Below are 22,404 nucleotides of genomic sequence, written 5' to 3'. Positions count from 1 at the left end.
CCTTAAATGCAGACGAACTTTCTTCACAAAAGCTGCGAGGATGGTACCAAAGGTTAAAGGGAATATAACCAGTGGCGGCGCCAGGAATTTTCGCGAGGGTAGGCAAACCAAATAAATGGGCCCCCGACCAGGGACCCCCCTTTTCTCAACGAAATGCTTCAATAAAATAAAGTAGTGATGTACATGACGAACAAAAAAGTTTTAACAACAGTAAAACGAGTCCAAACATAACAGAACTAGTTTAATTTACTAGGAGATACCTCAAAAATTTCTAAATACATTATCGACAATTGTTTCATTGTAATTTATAAATAATTTTATCTCTTGGGACAATTTTGAGACCCTTTCTAGATCAATTTGGGGCCTCTTACAGGATGATTTTGGGGCCCCTCAAAATTTTAAGGTAGGCAGTGGCCTACCTGGCCTACCCCCTAGCGCCGCCACTGAATATAACCTCAGGTATTTGGTGTGGAACACCAACGCTTACAGCTCTGGCCGCTCTTGCCTTTGGCTTTAAAAATGTTTGGCGCCACTGTACAGGGACATTTGAAAAATTGAAGGGGTCTTCCGTAAAGATTGCTTTGCAGGTTATATTCCCTTTAATGCTATGCTGAAATATTCTTAGTAACTTCAATACATTCTTGGTTTTATTGAAGCATCTATTTTCCAGTCAGAAACACTTTTCAGTATTTCGGAGTAATTGCTAGCCTAAATTTCAAATAAAGGTACAAGCAAAGTCTTATAATCTATCTTTATGATGTATTCGATACGATAGTACCAGAAGCAAATGAACTGAAGTTACCAGACTGCTATACTCCCCATTTTGGAGGCGTTTTCCTTATGAAAATACATTTGGACCTCGAATTTGAAATTTTGCGCGCTCCTAGGCCGAAAAAAAAATGTTTTGGTTTTTATGAAACTATTTTTTATACATAGAAATAGCTATACCCACCACAATTCCCCAGTGTAATTTATCGCGTCAAAAGACGGGGAAATAAATTAGTTTTTATTTGACTCGATTTTCTCATCATTTTCATAAGGAAAACGCCCTCTGATTCTGAGCGCTATTTCGATAACTACGGTTCATTTACTTCTGATAATATTTATAGACAGTTTCAGAAATCCAAAAATTTATTAACTTCATTTTCCGTAATATACATCAAATTAATAAAATACAAATACTTTCGGAACGATGATGTAGATTCTAGTATAATAAAACCTTAATGATATTCTTACCTTCAAAATTAATTTTTTTTCTTCAAAATTGGCTCTCAGAGGTAAAGAAAAATAAAGGAAAACAATATTTTTATATTAGGGTTTGTATTAATATCACGCTCTGTGCAGCCATAGCCTAACGCCACCGCCGTTCTGGATGTAACTCTTCAACCGTGAGTGTCTAAATAGTAAATGATACGTTAAAATACAAATAAATAAATAATTATATAGACTCTCGATATTCTCATATTAATTTCGATAATGGGTGCCTGAAACTTGGTCATTTTACAATTTTAGTGGTTTTTGGCGATTTTTGCTTGGAAATCTACGTACATTTCTGAAATTAAGTCCGATTTGGATTAAAATTATATCATTTGTTACGTTTATAGGATTTGGGTACATTTGTTCGAATTTCATTCGTCCGAACGGTGGTACAAATGTCCGAATGATCATTTGTCCGAATGCCGGAAAACAGGATCGTATGTCCGAAAACGTATTTCATTTGCCCGAAAAATTTATCATAACTTTTTATGTTAACTTTACTGGCGAATTTCATTTGTTCGAATAATCGTTTGTCCGTTTTTTCGAACATTAGGAATTGGTTGTTTTTTTAAATATTGTTAATATAAGAAAATAGTAACATTAACGTGAACCTAACCTAAAATATCGACAACATTCAACGCAATTCCCACTTACTATATCGGCCAAAGGAAAAATGGACATAATAGGATAAAATGAAATACTAATTTAGCGACAGAATTCGGACAAGTGATGCTACCGATTCGGACGAATGAAACAAACAAGTTGTCCAATTCGAACAATTGAAACATTTTTTATTTCGGCGGTTCGGACGAATGAAATTCGAACAAATGTATCTACCCCGTTTATAGCTGCGTCAAAAAATTTTAAATGAGCTCTTAGCCAATTAACGTACGCACTATCGTGATATTTGAATTTATTGCCCATTAAAGGGAATATAACCTGCGAAGCATACTTTATGGAAGACCCCTTCAATTTTAATAATAATCAACTAGGCACCACCTTAAGCCTAAGTCATCAAGCGACGTTTAAAGCCATTAATTAATTAATTCGTAGGAGCGTGGTGGCAAGCCCTTCAGTACAGTGGCGCCAAACATTTTAGAAGACAAAGGCAAGAGCGGCCAGAGCTGCAACCGTTGGTGTTCCACACCAAATACCTGAGGTTATATTCCCTTTAAATTACAAAAATAAATATTTTACTTTAAATATTAAGACTTTCAAGTCATCTATCTCTATCTCCGACCTTGAAATGCGCAAGACTTCTTCTATGTTAAAATACATTTAATAAGCAAAGCTATTGGTTATAGTTCTGTTACCTACTACGTGCATGTCCAGTTGTCTAACGGTGAACGCGTCTCTTGTTCATTTTCGTTCTTTTTAATATTATAATTCATTTTTCTGTGTGACACACCGTTGTAATGTATTTATTTAATGCTTGGTGCGCTACGAGGGGGTAGCCACTTGAAAAAAAATTGTACACCAGATTTCTGATTTCCAAATATTTCCGATATTTCTCAATTATTTCCGGTATTTATCAAATATTTCCAGTATTTATCAAATATTTCCAGTATTTATCAAATATTTCCGATATTTCTCAAACATTTCCAGTATTTCTCAATTATTTCCGGTATTTCTCAAATATTTCCAGTATTTCCGATAATTTTAATATTTCCGATATTTTTCAAATATTTCCAGTATTTCTAAAATATTTCCGATATTTCTCAAATATTTCCTGTATTTCTCAATTATTTCCGGTATTTCTCAAATATTTCCAGTATTTATCAATTATTTCCGGTATTTCTCAAATATATCCGATATTTCTCCAAAATTTCCAGTATTTCTCAAATATTTCCGGTATTTCTCAAATATATCCGATATTTCTCCAAAATTTCCAGTATTTCTCAATTATTTCCGGTATTTCTCAAATATTTCCAGTTTCTCAAATATTTCCAGTATTTCTCAAATATTTCCGATATTTCTCAAATATTTCCAGTATTTCTCAAATATTTCCGATATTTCCGATAATTTTAATATTTCCAAAATTTCTCAAATATTTCCAATATTTCTTTGGATTTCTCGAGATTTCTAATATTTCTCGTGGATTTCTCGCTATTTGTACACCATATTTCTTAATGATGATCAAGTACCGGGTGTTTTATATTTTATTCTTAATGTATTTACTGGGTGGTTGAGAACGCTTATTTTGTTTATAATTAGTTTTAGTTTGTTATAGTGCGCTTATTAAAGGAGAACTGTCACCAAAACCAAAATTTAGGAGGTTTGTTTACAGAAAGATAGAAAATATATTAATAATTATGTCCCTGAAATTTTATAGTTTTTATAAAAGTATTTAAAAAGTTACGCTACTTTTTCCACAACCTACATCAAACGGCTCCAAAGATTTCAGAAATCGCGGTTGAACATTCGTGCAGCGCCCAAAGAATGAAGCGACAAAAATTTGAGAAAGGGCAGCGTGTTAAGCCTGGTTTTCACTTGGCGGAAAATCACCGACAGAAAGTTTGACGTCGGCGATATGGTTTTCGACGTTTCGCTCACTGTCGGCGTTTTAGCATTTTCACTTGGCGTTTTTTTAGGGCGGAAATAAAGCGATTTCTTTCAGGCAGCGAGTTCGTCGGTTTTCGTCTGATAGTGGAGATTTAAGCCTAGGCCTAAAAATGGATGATTTATCTGATCATAATAGTGAACTATTGATTAAAGCTCATGTAAGCATTTTAAATTTAATGTTATTTTACATGATCTATCGTGTTCAAAGAAATATGAGTTATGAAAGATCGGTTTGTGTGAAAGAAACATACTGGAAAAGAAGGCAACAAGGGTATCAAAAAAACACGTTCCAAAATTCACAGAAAAGCACGTGGCCGAGTTCCGGATGCAAGAAGCGGGAAATTAACCATCCCCCTGACGTCACAGTCACCTTTCGAAAATAGTTTTTGATTGGTTGAAAAAGAGCGAAATCGCCCAACTGAGCGTCGACGGAAATTTTCGCCCATTTTCCGTCGACGCCGGGCTTTTTCGCCCAAAAACCGCCAAGTGAAAACCAGGCTTAAGGCGTATTAAAAACACGATAAACTACAATCTACCAATATAACTAGGTTAAAAAGCCAAGGAGAATGTTGTAGCAGACGACAGTTCCGACCGAAAAACGATAAAACCGGGGAAAAAAATATTTCGTTCACGAGATGGCGCTGCAGGTAGGTTTAACCAAGCGGTTCTGAGATTCTCGAGTCGGGGGGATAAAACACGAAATTTGGTTGCTTATAATAAATCGAATACTGGAAATATTAACATGAAATTTTTTGTTTAACCATTTTCGGACGTCCTCTATCCATTTAAATAGTTTTTAACCAATTTTAGGGTGGTGACAGTTCTCCTTTAAGTAAATGTATATAATTATTTTTTTTTCTAAATTTTAACTAAATATGCAAAATAATACATCGGAGGATTGTGTGTACTCAATGTCTGGGACAATTGGTTGATTGATTGGTGTTGGTCCATTTGATCGAAAAATATGTGATCGACAGTCGATCATTATACGTTGCAATTGATCGAAATTCCATTTGATCGAATCCCATTTGTCATTTGTTTCATAAGATCGAACCTTCAAATGATCGAATACTATTTGATTGAATTCAAAAGTATTTATAGTACCAGTTGGTATGTTTTTATTTTACCGAATGTCAATATGAAGTGCAGAAGGAATAGTGATGGAATAATTCATTGCTTAAGTGCAGAAGGAATAATGATGGAATAATTCATTGCTTAAGTGCAGAAGGAATAATGATGGAATAATTCATTGCTTGAGTGCAGAAGGAATAATGATGGAATAATTCATTGCTTAAGTGCAGAAGGAATAATGATGGAATAATTCATTGCTTAAGTGCAGAAGGAATAATGATGGAATAATTCATTGCTTAAGTGCAGAAGGAATAATGATGGAATAATTCATTGCTTAAGTGCAGAAGGAATAATGTTGGAATAATTCATTGCTTAAGTGCAGAAGGAATAATGATGGAATAATTCATTGCTTAAGTGCAGAAGGAATAATGATGGAATAATTCATTGCTTAAGTGCAGAAGGAATAATGATGGAATAATTCATTGCTTAAGTGCAGAAGGAATAATGATGGAATAATTCATTGCTTAAGTGCAGAAGGAATAATGATGGAATAATTCATTGCTTAAGTGCAGAAGGAATAATGATGGAATAATTCATTGCTTAAGTGCAGAAGGAATAATGATGGAATAATTCATTGCTTAAGTGCAGAAGGAATAATGATGGAATAATTCATTGCTTAAGTGCAGAAGGAATAATGATGGAATAATTCATTGCTTAAGTGCAGAAGGAATAATGATGGAATAATTCATTGCTTAAGTGCAGAAGGAATAATGATGGAATAATTCATTGCTTAAGTGCAGAAGGAATAATGATGGAATAATTCATTGCTTAAGTGCAGAAGGAATAATGATGGAATAATTCATTGCTTAAGTGCAGAAGGAATAATGATGGAATAATTCATTGCTTAAGTGCAGAAGGAATAATGATGGAATAATTCATTGCTTAAGTGCAGAAGGAATAATGATGGAATAATTCATTGCTTAAGTGCAGAAGGAATAATGATGGAATAATTCATTGCTTAAGTGCAGAAGGAATAATGATGGAATAATTCATTGCTTAAGTGCAGAAGGAATAATGATGGAATAATTCATTGCTTAAGTGCAGAAGGAATAATGATGGAATAATTCATTGCTTTAACTGTATTAAGCCACAAAGATCAAGAGATTTTTACTTTTTAATGACATCGACGATAACAGCCCGTTGTTTTTGATATATATAAATAGGGTCAGGTCAGGTTAGGTTAGGTTAGGTTGATGTACGCGCGCCGTAGTCGCGTATGCACCGTTGTATACGAGGGGTCTGACCACGTTCACGGCCCTTCTATTGCTTTAAATTAGGTACAGTGTTCGTTATTTTAATAGGTCTTTCTATTAATTATGCCCGAGATAATATTTTGTTTTCTACGTCACTGCGCTCAGGTTTAAATTAAATTTGAATATGCATATTTATGTTGTTTGTTTTAGTTTCTTATTATGGAGAAGTACTATGGTTATTTTTCTTTAGTACAGTTTAAATAAATAATAATTATTCATAGAGTCTACTGTATCTCATTCTGACTAGATGTTGCCTTTTCGATTTACTCCCAAAAACTTGTAGATTTACCCTACAGTAGCTTTCGATCAAATTTCGTTCGATCAAATTTCGTTCGATCAAATGCCATTCGATCAAACGCCATTCGATCAAATGCAATTCGATCAAATGGAAATTCGATCAAATGGGACCCGTTCGATCATTTGGGAATCGATCAAATAGACTCAAACCGATTGATTGAATAGTACGTCAATTGTTAGCTTTTTATCAAGCAAAATAAAATGGCCCGCTTAAGTATTTATCTGGAATATTCAAATCGCAATTGGTCAGCGCCAAATGGAGATTACCACTTCGGTCTTTGAATGTCGGTCTAGCGACTTTTCGAAAAGGTTCATCTGGAGCATATTTTTTATTGTTTCTATCGGAATAATCTAATTTAGAAGAAATTAAATTTAAGTGGGAATTTCTAACATAAGTATATGAATATGTTCCATAAGTGTGAGTCACTCTAAATAATAATGTTTGGAGTGACGTAGAATTGACTTTCTTCATAACATTAAAAGCGCCTCTACCCAACGACAATGTATTTAATTCAATTTAGATTTTGAAGCTTTGTTGCCAATCCACCTTATGCTCTAACAGTAAGCGCACCCTGGTGCCTTATTTCCTTGCACCCCTCTTGCGCCAATGAAAACTTGACCTATGATATTATTGACTATCATTGCTACTTTGAAGTCTATCATAAATGTGTTTTCATTCTAGAAATAGATATCAGTAAACATTTAGAAGGAGTATTATTTAAATCGAAAACTTATTTTTGAACGCAACTAGCGCCAATAACTCCTAGCTTCTCTAAAAGCAAGTCGCTGTGTATATAGTGCTTGTTAAAATAATGGAAATGTTATGCAACAAGCGTTCCCTTTTAAAGCAAGTGTCGTCTAGACGTCAAGTAGTTCTTTTTTCCACAGATGTCGCTATCACCGTAATCAAAACAAGTTAGTTAAGCTACATTTTGACCCAAAAGGCGGGTACTTATAGGTACCCCTCGCGTTGATTGGATCGGTTGTAAATTGGTCAATGACATAAATTACAGTAATTTTCAACAATAGTTTTTACATTTTATATATAGTTTAGGTTAAAGCCCACTAAATAAAGTATAAGTTGTCTAAATATAATACTCTGCAAAGGCTCTCTGACGACGTTATCGTTTGGCTATTTTGAATTTCACTTCCTGTGCCATTAATAGATGGCACCACGCTCTCCACTGAAGTCGCTTTTTTCGAGGAATCGCATAGATTAATGGCCAATTGGTCATCTCTGATAACAGGGGCCTTTTCATAATACAGGTGGCAATGATAGAGCCGACAGTTGCTTTAACCCAGTTGGCAGAAACGCTAATTCATTGACTCACCTTAAATAGGAAACCACTTGTGGAAAACACACTTACAATTGTATGGTGAAAGATAATTGGGCGTTGCAAAAGTCATTGAAATAATTCGTGTATGAAGATTTTATCGTACTTCCTACACGTTTTAGTGTACGGACTTAATCTCTCTCTCCGGAGTTCCTCCAACCCATCGTCCTAGACAAGCTCACCTTCATAGTCCCAGTTTCGGCTCATCAGAAAGTTTGGACTCGGTACTTGCCACTTCAAATCCAAAATTCTGCATAAACGGTCTTTACCTTTGAGGCTGGTTTTCACTAAGGAAAAACGCCACGACGGTGAACGTCGACGCGAAAAATTACCGTTAGGCCTAATACAATATTTTTCCGTTGACGCTCACCGCTGTGGCGTTTTTGCCCTAGTGAAAACCAGCCTTTACGGCTTTTGTTACATTTTCCCGGGTATCTACTGTAACCCTATTTAATACCAGTAGTAACTTAATTTCTATAAGTATGACTCGTCTTGTAGCTGTGTCCGATAGGTTTTTCTTTCTACCAGCCTTTTTTCGCCAGATACTAATTAGTAGAAGCGTAAACCTATAACAAGGTCCCCATAAGTAAAGGTCTACCATAGTAACCCAGGGTAAGGGCGTTGTCCTGGAGAGAAGAAAATCAACGTACGACGATAGGGCAGTAGCGACATCTTTTATTTCAAAATTGCTACATTTCTAAAATATTCTCTTACTTGCTAGAGCAGCCACGCTCGGGTTGATAAATGCCACAAAACGCGTCTGAATCACACATTTGAAAATAAATACCTTCAGAAACGCAACTCTTATTTTCCAAAAGCCAGTTCTGATGAATGATTTCGCAAACATAAGTGTTCATTTTAAGTTTTAAAGCGATAAAATTGCGAATAAGCCTTGGCTACGGTACTATGTGATTCTAAGTTTAAAAACGTTCGCGCACGGCTTGTGCGCATGCATAATGCATTTCGCGAAATTTATTTCAGAAATACATAGTTGAGGACGTAGCCACTAGGAGGTGCAGATTTTGAATACCTACCTCTTAATAACGGGTATGTGATTGTCAAAAATTTGGCCAAGACCTTTGCTTATGATAAGCTTATGGTAGAAGGATTAACAAATACAAAATCCAGAAATTAGGTAGTCTTTGTCCACCCAATTCAAATTCAGCCAATGCGATAATAATTAGAAAATGTTGGATAGGTAATTGTCAATAATCGAATATTATTTTGGCAATAGCAACTGTGATGATTTTTAACTTTTAATGGGTTTAAAATTCAATAAGCCTTGGCGGATTATGCACAGACTATTTAATAACTGGCTTAGAGTTGTCAGTCCTTAGAAACGTTTTGGTTTATATGGACATTGGGTCTAAGGGGAATATAACCTGCAAAGCAATCTTTATGGAATACCCCTTCAATTTTTCAAATTACCCTGTACAGTGGCGCCAAACATTTCTAAATCCTAAGGCGCGCAAACGTTGGTGTTCCATAACCTCTAACAATTTCAGCAAGAATTCATTAACTAGCGCCACAAATATCTAAAGCCTAAATAATAGTAAATGTCAAACTTATTTTTTTCATGTTACTTGTGGTATTATATGAAATCAAATTTTTCTTTACGCCTAACTAGTTTATACCCCAAAAGTACTAAATTTTATTCCATTGAATGGTTCAAATAGGAAAATTCGGTTTTTGGGCCAAGACTTTTCGACGAGTCTCAAATAAAATATTTTTTCTCTCTGAAAACTAAATCAACAGCTGAGTACTCCGTAGAAAAGGAATTTCTACTTACCATTCGACCTAAAAGCTAGCAGTCATAGTCTAAGCCAATGCTTAAAACCAGAAGTACATAATATATCTGTACGATAAAAGTATACAGGGCGTTTCAAAGGGTTATGCAAAAATTTTAAGGAGATGTAGGGGGTGAGTTGAGAAGTATGCCTGTTTTGTCCACATTTTCCCACGATGAGTTACAAGAACGCCAGAGAGCTTCAAAGTGTGGCCTACTAGCCCCTGGAAGTGGACTGCAACAAGCGCAAAACCAAGCAGCAATGACTTTAAATACTGTTTAAGGGTACTTTTATACGCTGGTTACCTTGATTTGTTTACAAATTCCTTTTTACCTATCACACGAACCCAAACCTTAATCTGCGCATGTCCCTGCTGTTCGGTTTTGTGCTTGTTGCTTTAACCTAAATTATATATTCCATGTAAAAATATTGTTTATAATTGCTGGAATTTCGTTATTGACTAAATTACAAACGATCCAATCAACGCGAGGGGTACCTATAAATACCGCCTTTTTGATTTCAACGCTAGCGACATCTATTGAAAAAAGAACTACTTCAAGTCGAGCCGCCACTTGTTTTAAAGCTCTAGATTGGTACCTGGATGGTACGATAGATGTCGTTTTCGGCTGCTCCTTCAAAATAGTGCATTAGGTCTGATTGATAGAGATTTCCAAAGCGGGTAAACGGGACTTAATAACTGCCGTATATTTCCAACGTTACGCGCGGTGTCGTTATTCAAGAACTAGTCTCTCGAATTTAACGCGTTCACCGTCTTCTGACCGAGGCTTAGCGTCAAATTTCAATTGTAAATTATTATTCCCCGGTATGTATTTACTTAGGGTACGGGGGTATATACATCTTTAGAGTGTATGTAAATTGTAATAAACATATTTTCGATTCAACAAAAATATATTAAAATCTGAATAGGTCACCTATATTATGTTTATCAACAGATGACAGTAGATTACGTATTTTTTAAAACATTACGAGTAATTGTCTTCGCCCGTTAAACTGAGAAATATTCAAGTGATTATATTAAAATATTTTACGCTGTTGCAACGATAGAGGGCGATACTTTACGGGGTCTTTTTGTGTAATGCGGAAAAGCATCCCAGGGGTTTTCTTCAAAGCCGCTTTAAAATTTGCCAAATTCAGAAATGATTAATCTTTTCCTGTTTTTAATAACCAACAAGGGACAATTAAAAGTTTGAAATTATTTCCCCCGAAAAGCGCCCAATAATTAGCGGAATCTCAATTTTTATCCAAAACAACGAGCGCCTAATTACGGGTAGACCGTCTCAAGGACTTACCTTTTCGGCTCAATTAATCCGGCCGGAAGAAAACTTATAATCCTGACTCCTGGGATTAGAAAACGTTCTATGCCGAACGCGAAAATGAACTGCAGAGTGGAGAGGCACTAATAGCTTCTATTGACAACTTGAATGACAAATTAATGACTACCTTTAACTCAGCCAAAAACGACCAGATGCCATGGGACTAATTATTAGCTTTGCTTAAATAAACTTCGCTTCTATAAATCGATATCCATTTGACAAGGAAGGTACTTTCACGGGCCATTAAAGGATGATTTTTAAATACCAGATGGCGCCACCGAACAGAAACATAAACATTGTCATTTATGGTCAGTGGCAGGTTAAGAAAGGTAAAGTATCTAGTTCATTTGGCGGAAAAATACTAGCCAGACTTTCGTGGAAAAATATTATAGTCAGTTGCAGGCTAAGAAAGACAAAATATATAGTACAGTCGGCGCAAGGATACCTCAGACCATTTCCGGCCAGTTGACCGCGCGTAATTTAAATTTGACCACTTTACGGTCAATTTCAGATTTCGTGATTTTCATCGTCTTTTCGCGCCATCTAGGAACCGAAATGGGAATCTATTTTTTAATTTCATGTTGTCATGAGTTTAATTATTTAATGCAGCTAAAGAAAGTTCGATAATTGAAGCTCCAAATATTTTAAATAGCCCAAGAGGTTACTATAAAAAGCATGATAAAGGTTTATTGTTAACAAATAAAGAGAAAAATATAATTTTAAACGTATATAGCTCATTAAGACAATGTTACCCCCAAGAAAGCGTGGTAACTATTTTAAAAGAAACTACCTATTTAACTGGTAAGACGTAGAAATAAATTTACAAAAAATAAATAATTATACATACTATTTTAAATTTAAGAAATATAGGAATGCCTTATCTTTTAAATTTGCTCTCCACCACAATTATGAAATTAAAAAATAAAGATTCCAATTTCGGTCTCTAGGTGGCGCTAAAAGACGACAAAAAGAGCAAAATTCGAATTTGACCGTAAAATGGCCAAATTCAAATTTCGCGCGGTGGAATGACCGGAAACGATCTGAGGCATCCTTGCGCCGATTGTACTATATATTTTGTCTTTCTTAGCCTGAAACTCACTATAGCCAGACTTTCGCAAATTTTCTATAAAGTAATATTGGCCTTGTTGTTTAGATGTATCGAGCACGTCACTCGTGACGTAGAAGTGACGTTTCACTATGATAGCCAAATAGACGCTAGCATAAACTCTATTTCGCTACCTTAGAGCAAGAGTCAAGCAAGTCTGAAAACCCCTATTTTAGAAAAACCAGTTTTAAGTTCAAAATCTAGCATAATAACAAACGATAATCTAATAATGAAAATGGATAAAAATAGAATGAAAATATATTTTTGAAAATTTTGTACTGAGTCACCTTAATTTAAAAAACACTCAAGGATTCTTATTTTGAATTTCTTTAAATAGTCACGTATCTCGACTTACTTGACTTTTGCTCTCAGGTAGCGATTTATGTCTTATTCAACTGGTTAAAAAGTTCCACGCGCGTCTTGATATTTTAGCGTAAATGGGCTCGAGCGATTTTGCGCGTTCTCCCCGAAATGAAAAAACGTGCGCGAGCCTTTTACGCTTAAATATTAAAGAGCGCGTGGAACATTTTAACAAGTTGAACAAGCCTTCAATTAAAATTTGACGAGTCGCCCTTTTTATAAAGATCTAACCTTCAAAACTGAACTGAACTGAACTCCTACGTATCTCGTGACGAAAGCGATACATTAAAACAAGTTCGGCAAGCGTAATGACTTATAAAGGCTTATTTCTAAATATTAATACGCGTGTTATATTATTCCATTTTAGAAATGTCTATTGCTTAAATTTCAAAGTGATCAATAAATATTTAATGTAGATTATTATTTTTAAGCTTAATTATAGCGTATTTTGCTTATAAACCATCATCAAATCGCACGTTTATATACTTACCTTCAAGACATGGTTCATGGCCATTGAGTTTTATCTTAACAAATAACCCCCTGCGCCCGCTATGCGATCTGAAAATATTTAATGCCTAGCAAAAATAGATTTGGAATTATTAGCGGTGGAGCATTTTCTAGTGGACACCCTGTATATATAATCTTCTGGAAAGCAAATCAGAATAAAACGTTACTTAAATTTCGAAAATAATTTAATCGATAGATATGCAAAATTGATAACTCTGAGGAATCTGAAATCCTGTCAGATTAGTTTTAGGCTTAAAGGGAATAGAACCTCCAACGCGTTCTTTATGGAAGACCCCATCAATTTCCATTTTCCCTTCACAATCAGCGATTATCAGCGCCGCAAGTGTGAAAAGGCATGGGAGGCAGCGGACAATATTGGAACCCTTGGAGGGCGACAGAAATACCAGAGGTTATATTCCCTTTAAGCTATCTGGTTTATATTTTGACAAGTATCAACTGATCTGCTAAAATCTGGGCGTAAATGCGGATAATATGATATCTGATCTATGCGTCGCCGTTAAAACAAAACCACGTATCTTTTCGGTGGTCTTTTTGAGAAAAATGGATTTTTAATTTTGCATGGACTTTTGAAATCGCGTGTTAGGTTTTTACACGCGAGTTAAAGTGTTGGTTGCACGAAATTTTAGCTATGGCTAATTAATGGTTCATTAGAAAGAGCAAACATTTTATAGCAAGTACAGAAAATTTCATCAAAATCGGTTAAGTGGTCTTTGAATTATTATAAAAAGAAGTCGAAATGGTGGAAATCTAGTTTTTCGGCGAATTTCCAGACTTCTCGGAATCTCGGCACCCATGACGTCAGAAAATGCGAAGCGTATCATTGGCTAATTGTCTGTAATACATTTCTTTACATCTGGGATTAAAAGCTGGTTGATTTAACACCCAGGAAAAAGTCCTACGCAGTAGTAATTGAAATAGGCATACACAAGCCTACGTAGTAGAAAAATGATATGAAACCGAAGGCTCCTTGTAAATTCTTCTTAAAACGTCGGGTTGCGCGCGCGTAAAAAAAAATATTTTTTATTTCGGTAATAAGCCTAATATTATGATTAAAAACCTCTGGTTTGAAAACTTCTACAAGTAAACAGAATCCCTCCACTTCAGTTCCTTCTATTTTAGGAATAAAACTACAGCTTTGATTTGCCCCAAATTGCTCGTGTTACGGAGGTGAGAAATTCGCCGAAAATTTCAGGATTTTGAGGAGCGAAAAAGGTCAGTTTCGGACTCAAAGTTAATACACTTAGGCTTGGAAATTTGTTTCGACAATGACATTTTTGGAAAGAGAACGTCCTGGTATTCAAAACAAGCCCGCATTCATTCGTTTTTATTACTATCGATTTTTCGTGCAACCAACACTTTAATTTTATAGTTAAATAATTTCGTTTCAATATTGAATTTATGAGGATTTTAATTTAAAAATATTTTGCTAAAGGGGAATTTTTATAGATACGTGTTCTCGCGTCATGTAGTGAGATAGGAGCTGACAATAAGCAAGATACGTGCTTTTGCGCGAAATGCGTTGCGAATATCAAAGATACGTTTAAATGTTTTCTCGATTTGAAAAAAGAAATTCAATTGCAACCTATTAATGTTTTTTATGTTATATATGTAAATTGGGGTGTGGAATCTGAATATGTCCATTTTTACAAAACCACGTATCTCAAGTTACGTGGTTTGTTTTAACGGCGACGTAAATAATAATGGTAATTATTAACTCGATTCAGATAACGAAACTGATAACTGATTCTTCGGCATATTTTCAAAAGCAATTACGATAATTTTTTTAACAGTTCATACTTTATTAATCCCATTCGGACAAAATGACGTACGACACTGACTTTTTCCGTCACCAATTCTTGAAAAAAAAACCCTTTCGCCGGGCCTCTAAAGTTCCTTAAAATAACTCTCAATTTTTATAGGGCTTCACTTTATACGCGCAGTCAGCTCCGAGTTGCTGCTCAAGCAATTCGTATCGAAGGTCGAAAAAAAGATAATTCGTTCGCTGTATGGACGGAGCCGTTGGCCAGACCGAGGCTTAGACGGAGGCTGCGAACCGATGAAGTCGTAAAAGCCGAAAATGAAGGTTTTAGTGTTTTTGGCAAACCCCGAAGAAATCTTAAGGTCGTCAAAACTCGCGGTTTCGGAGATATTTTACGCGGCGAGGCTCCTTCAGTTCGACGGTCTAATATGACGTTAAAACGTCTGACGCGGACATTGATGACACATTCCTCCGGCCATGATGGGCTGTCTGCCGTTAATATTAACGACAGTTACTCTTGGAATTCAGCCAAATGCGAAATAAAGTACACCAAAAACAAATTAAATAGTCTATTGTAATTACGTTAAAATCAAAATCATATTTGCATATGTTTCAAATTTGATTAAAAACAAGTCTTAGCTAGTGGTCTGAATTCTTTTGATAAGCCCACTATCTTCGCTACCTGAGAGCAAAAGTCAAGTCTGTAAACCAAGGCTTAGCCGTGTTTTGTTTTTGATAGAGGGCAGTGGAACTGTGGAAGACGGTAGCTGCAGCAGCTGTTCAATATGGAAAAAGTAGATAAATTAAAAACCTTTTCAACTAATCTTAACAGACCATTTATGTATTAAAGAATAGTTTTATTAGAATCAGAAAATATACCAATTACTCATTGGAGCTACTTAAGATATATGAATCCCAAATAAAAATATTTAGGCCTCCAGTAGCAAAGAATATGGGAAGACCAAATAAACAGAAGGCTACGGAAGAAGAAGAAACTGAAATAAACCACGAGAAAATAACTAGTAGAAATAAGCAATAGAAATGATGATTTCGTTTACGAGTAAGGCTACCTTTATGTTGCTATTCAGATTTATATTTCAAATAAAACAAGTACAATTATTTTAACAAAATAATACAAATATTTATTGTTTATAATTCTTAACGTAGTCAAGTTAGACTAGTTTTTATTAGTCGTTAACTGGGCTTCATTAATTAATAACAATTAACTGATTACGATGATATTTGTTTGAGCTATTCTTTCCTTGGACGTTTCTTCTAATAGTGACAGCCTTTTTTCCACAGACATATGATGCACTTGTAATTTTTCCCCAGCAACATATTTTATTTATTTATTTGTTTTTCGAGAAAGTTTCGCTCGGCCGTCGCCAGGTAGCGTATTCAAACCTTCGCCGCGGAGGTGGGGAGGTTCTCTTTTCGAGGAGGGGAAGATGACACGCAGCCACTAAAGTGGGGGAACACGGGGAACTTGCCTCCCGTGTTAGAGGAATAGGACGCTGATAATTTCGGTTCATGTATTTCTGGTGGCGGCGAATAGTTTAAGTCGGAGTAAAAACGTTTTTAGCAAAATAGCTGCCTGTGACCGTTTTAGCAGATAAATTCTGGCACATCAGACGACAAAATCCTATTTTTTCAGGTGGCCAGGTAGGAGGGTTATACCAAGCCTTTCATGCTACGCGCGTCAACAGCCCCCTACACTAACTATTACCGTAAACTTCTAACTAGTAAGAGGAAACCCCTTAAACCATGAGTCGGGGGTAAAAATGTTTCCCAAAATGGATAGGCAGACTGTTTAATCAGTGAAATCTCTTTACTCCAGGTTTTGAGGAGGAGTAAAAAGTGTAGCCCCAATTATCTGACCTTGACGAATAGTTCAAGGTTAAGGTTAGTGCCTTCGGTATTAACCTAGCTGATTATTATGAATTATATTATTATTAAACTAAAAAAGACAAATTGATTGCTGTAACATTTCAAAGCTTACGTATAAATCTATCGCTAGTTATGGCGTCACAACAAAAAATTAAAAGGCCACACTAGCGTTTCAAAAATTCGGCCCGAATTTAGCTCGTGGTAGCGGATACGACCAATCCTATTCTGGAAACTAGCGCGTGAAACTGGCCAAATTAAAACGCCGGTGTGGCTCTTTAAAACACGCAAAAAATTAAAGTGTTCATCTCAGGGTCGGTCAATAAATAAATTAATTATCCTCTAAGCGGACGCGGAAATTGGCACCTAGTAGGTGCCTAAATAAATGATCCTCCCACGAAAGCGCCAAGAAGTAATATTTCCGAAAGCCAGGACCCGCAAGTTATTGTCTATATAATGCTTGTTGAAATAATGGAAACTTTTCGCCGGTAAACAGAACGTCGTGTTTTTGTCAAAAATCTACCTGGTTAAAGCAATCATAGCCACCTGTATTATGAAATGGCCCCTGTTATTAGAGATGGCCATGAATCTATCCGATACTTCGAGAAAAAACGCGACTTTAGTGGAGAGCGTGGTGCCATCTATTTATTGCAAAGGAAGCTAAAATTCAAAATAGCCAAATGATAACGTCGTCAGAGAGCTATTGTAGAGTATTATACTTAGACAACTAATACTCTATTTAGTGGGCTTTAACCTAAAAAAAAATATATATATCTATTAAAAATATTGTTTAAAATTACTGTAATTTATGTCATTGAGCAATTTACAAACGATCCAATCAACGCGAGGGGTACCTATAAGTACCCGCCTTTTGGATAAAAATGTAGCTTAACTATCTTGTTTTGATTACGGCTATAGCGACATCTGTTGAAAAACCAGCTACTTGACGTCGAGCCGACACTTGCTTTAAAAGGGAACGCTTGTTGCTGCTGTATAATGGTGAAACATTTCCATTATTTTAACAAGATGGCACCACTAGTACGTTTTCGCTACAATTTAGCAGCTATTGGCGCCCTCTCTATTGAAAGAAGCTAAAAAAATCCGAGTTTTTGCTTACCCCTGTAAAGCAAACTCGGCGTCGAACGAACTGGAAACCAACCTATTCTGGGCAATTTCCTGGGGCGATGATCTATTGGATCTGGTTAAAAAAGAATCCTTTGTTCTCTGTTCGGACAGGAATCGTCAGGCAGTCCCAAGATGACGTCCCTGTCGACGGAGGTGTTGACGTGCATCAGCCCGGACATGGACCTGGAGGACTTGCAGCGGAGATACGTGGCGCGGCTGCAGCACACTCTCCTGATCGCTCTCTTGTCCGTCAGTCTCTTCTACGCCGTCGCCTTCGTGATCCTCGTCTCCGTCGTGCACCAACACGTAAGTTCACTAACTTCGCTTATTGCCTTTCAAAGGATGTTCTTCACTTCTGCCCAGTGTTGCCAGACGTACGATAATTATCGTACACGTCGATAATTTCGAGTTAATTTTTGGGACGTACGATATTTTTAATGCCGTACAATATTTATTTATTTATTTAAGAAATACAGCTACTAAGCTTATAGAAGCTTGTGTGCAGCCGGCAGGGTGAGCAACAGATGAGTACATAAAGTTAGAGTTTCAAACCAAAGAAGAGATTGAACATATAAAGGACGAATAATTTTTTAGAATTTTTTAAGCGTTATTAAGACATTATAATTGAGAGTAGAGGTATGCCCATGCATGTTTTCTAAACGATCGACGGGTTGCGCAGTTGATTATGGCTTGCGGTAAAGAGTTCCAGCAGGCAATGGATCGGTAAGTCAGATGCCACTGTCTCTGGCGGGTATTCACCCTGGGTTTGTAGATCTTCGCGCCGTGACCACGGGTCCTACGGAGCGCGTCAAAGGTAAATAAATTGGTTGGTGATAGCGCTGACTGCTTTGTGTAGATGTTCCAAATTTGGACTAGGTCATTGATGGCGTGGCGAACAAGAGGGGAAGCAAGGCGCAAGCGTCTGTTTCTTTCTTCTGGGATGAGTGCTTCAAAGCCTTTGGTTAATTTAGTAAATCGGTTGTGGGCCTTGATGAGGTTGTCCTGGTCACCGGACAATATAGTACGCATTTTTCGATAATTCATCTTACACGTACGATAATGTTTTTAATTTGGCTGCAACTTTTAATCACAAGTTTACAATCGGTCGAACTTTAAGTGTTATTAAAAAAAATTCACAAAATTAACGTCAGTACTTCACACGAAATTAAAATTTACCGCCAGTTTTCAAGCGTACGATAATATTTTTCGGAAATCGATTTTTTTTTACTCTGATCATTTGAATTTAGGAACTGGTAACGCTGCTTCTGATCCAAGATATTATTAGAAGCCGGAATTCATACCTCTATACTTGGAATGCTTATCCGGGCGTATCGCGTATGTTAAAATCACTGACGGCTTTGGCCCCGCCTACGAGAGAAAAAGTCCCCTCTGCGCGCTAGGCCTATTTACTTACGGTTGCATTCAGGCTTTCTATTGGCTGATCGAGAAAGGAAAATAATTTCTGTTTCTACACTCTCATTGGCTGATTAAAATTCTTATTTCTTTTATCATTGTTCCGGGAATCGGGATTTCGCGGGATGTTGATGAGAGTATTTACATTAATTCAAATTAATTTTGTTAGATATTTATTATTATTTATAACTAATGGTTTTCGTAAAAATTTTAATGTGTTGTAGAAATCTAAACAGAAAATACATTTATCAAATCTTAAAGCTTAGGCCTTAGAGTTTGACGCAAAAAAATATTGACCTTTTCTAGTCTCTATACATTTAATTTGTTCCAATCATCGATAAATTATTTATCGTCGATTGGAACAAATTAAAAGTATAATATTAATCGATAATTTCCATTAAAAATGAAATTGTTAGACTTCAGAATTTTATTAACTGAGCTAGATCTATGCGAAGTTGTAGCAGACAACAGAAGAAATGACCGTGTTACGTCACAAACTTTAACCGGAAAAGAGTAGGCCTAATCTACTTGAAGTCGGAAATGTGACAGACTTTCCGTTCCTCTCTCTTATTTCTATGACTGGCGTATCGCGAATGGTAAGATCACTCTGACGGCTTTGGCCCCGCCTACGAGAGAAAAAATCGCCTCTGCGCGCGCTCCCCTCTCACGTGGTTGTTTGTTAAGTTAACATTGTGACGTCAGCCACATCGAGACGAAAATCTTCCAAGTAGAGGTATGGATTCCTGCAGAAGTATAATATTATTTATAAAACTAAATTAAAATTAGGTTCCTTGATCATTTGGCTTAGATCAAAGTGTAGCGACACCACGCACACCAATATTTGAATAGCATACTCTACTTTATCCTAGTTAGTTAAAGTTAGATCAACGCTAATGTATAAGTTATTTTCAAATATTTTAGTGACGTCATTGATAAAAAAATCGAACATCCATAATGCCAGACCTACTTCAAGGTCCGTGCATGCTCGGGGAAAAAATACATTCACCGCTAGGTGCGCTTATACGTCGAATCTACTGCTCCAGCCTTGTCTATAGCATAGGCCATGGTAGTAGGACAGCGTTTAAAGAGTAAAACTTATGTTTAAGTATTTTTTTATAAATCTCAATATTTATATTACATTATTTTACAATCGAAATACTAGTTAACCTATATCTATTTGGAAATTTTCACCAATAAAACTATTAACTATATAAAATTACATTAAAAATAAAGAGTTTCTGAAGTCTTGGCTTGGCTAAAGATTTGGAAAAGTTTTACTTGTAAAAATTGCCAAAATATACAACTTTAAACAATAGATATAGATTAACTAATATTTTGATTTTAAAATATGGTAATATGAATATTGAGAATAAAACTAAATTGTAAGAATTTTTTTTATAATTCTTTAAACGCTCTCCTTCGAAGGTACGATGCAGCCCCTACCAGCCGTAGCCTACGTGATTTATCACCATGGCCTACGCTATAGACAAGGCCTGAGCAGTAGATTCGACGTACATGCGCACTTAGCGGGAATTTGCGGCGAATTTTAAAGAATGATTTTTTCCCCGAGCATGCACGCGCCTTGATTAATTACGTAGATAGTGGCCAGACAAAACCATTACAAACCGTCAAAAAAAAGCAGTGCTGTCAGATTAAGATTTTAGGTTTTTAAATATATCAAAATGGACAACTTTCGTTTTAATGCCAAAACTAATATTTGGCGTCGTCGAATTGACTAGGACTATTTTCGAAAATATACAAAAATGGTTGCGGTTGTAATGAATTTTCATCAATCCACGCAAATTATTAGAAAAGGCAATAGAGTGGATTAGAAAATGTCCCGCTTGGAAAATTTTCTGGAAAATTATCGACGATTTTTTCCCGAAAATCTCTGTATTTTTACGAAAAAATAAAAAACAGGTTTTTATTCCATGATTAGCCTAATATTGTTGGCAAATTAAAATTTCGCCTCATGTTTTCGAATTAAGTAAAACTAAACCTCTAGACTAGTCTAGAATAGAATGTTAGGAACCCTTTAAAAGTAATAAGGTTTCAAATTCTTATTTTTCTGATATGCGGGAAACTTTACGGAAATTTTTGCGCATTTAATTTTTTCGGTAAATTAACAACTTTTGTAAATTATGTGACTTTTACATACATTGAGTGCTTAATTGAGAACTTTCAAATTTAGACAGCTGCTATACTCAGTTGCAACCTTAGAATGGGAAAATTGTAACGCAATTTGTTCGATGATAGCAATATGTATTGATCGAATTTGTCGGAATTTAGAATTTGACTTGGAGACAAAGACCAACTGTTCACGTTATTCCGAACGTAACTTTCAGATTTCTGAAGGTAATCCGTTATTCAGATTAGGTTTATCTTTTAAATATCCCCACACCCAGCGATCTGATCTCAAATTGTACCTGAACAGACGATCTGCACTGATGATCTGTTATACTAAGAGAGTTTCAATAATCGCACCGCCATCTATCGGCTTTAAAAATAACTATTAGGATGGTACTTGTCACAATAAAGGAAATCCTAAGCTGACGTCATAGGTCACCGAGGTCACGCTGAGGTACGACGTCAAAGTACCATCCTCGTCTGCTTTTTCATCTAACTGCGCATGCGTCAGATATTATTCAAACTCGCTTATTTTAGGGACTGATGGGACCACAATGGACAAATTAATTAGTCCATGGGACCACTTTCAGTTATCTGAACGTTTAGTAAGTCTTGCGAAAAGTAAACCATAATTCTGATATCTACTACATAGTAATATTTTTATCGGTTCAGATAATGCAACTGTTACCTGAGAATCGCTTAGATTAGTACACCCGTTTGAATAGGCTAAAGGCAATAGCATAAGTGTATAATATAGTTACATAAGTGTGACCCTTCCTAATCTTCACATGCAAAAGTGTTACTGAGAGCTATTCACAAGACAGACTGCATTACGGGCTTCGTCGCCGTTTTGCGTCCGCTTGCTAACGCGTCACACGTAGCCTTTGACAGCGCCTCGCTAGGGGAGATTTTCTTCTGGTGATGACGTCACTCCGTTACTAGCTCTCAGTAAAATATTCCCCAAAGTGAAAAATTTATGGAACAATATTATTGACTTATGGTACGCAGTATAGCCCAGCCACCTGAATTACAGGCATTACAATTCGCTCGACGACCACCTGGGGTTGGGCATAAGGATACATAGCCTCCTATCTTAATTTAGTGGGGGTAAAAATGGGGGTATAAAAACAAGAAGGACAGCCAATATT

The 22,404-nt window shown here is 36.0% G+C and overlaps 1 protein-coding gene across 4 annotated transcripts in view; it reads left to right on the top strand.

The window, feature by feature from the left end:
* Positions 1-22,404, top strand: part of Ac76E (adenylate cyclase type 2 Ac76E) — a 266,968-nt gene that overhangs the window by 47,088 nt on the left and 197,476 nt on the right. For all 4 annotated transcript variants that reach the window (XM_090169106.1, XM_090169108.1, XM_090169107.1 and 1 more), the window contains exon 2: positions 17,828-18,022. In XM_090169106.1, coding sequence (XP_090025232.1) covers positions 17,828-18,022 — 195 coding nt within the window. The remainder of the gene's footprint in view (positions 1-17,827; positions 18,023-22,404) is intronic.

The sequence above is a fragment of the Leiobunum rupestre genome, chromosome 3, assembly GCF_980474605.1.
Source record: "Leiobunum rupestre chromosome 3, qqLeiRupe1.1.hap1, whole genome shotgun sequence".
Taxonomy (NCBI): Eukaryota; Metazoa; Arthropoda; class Arachnida; order Opiliones; family Sclerosomatidae; genus Leiobunum; species Leiobunum rupestre.
This window is presented reverse-complemented; position numbering and strand designations above follow the sequence as displayed.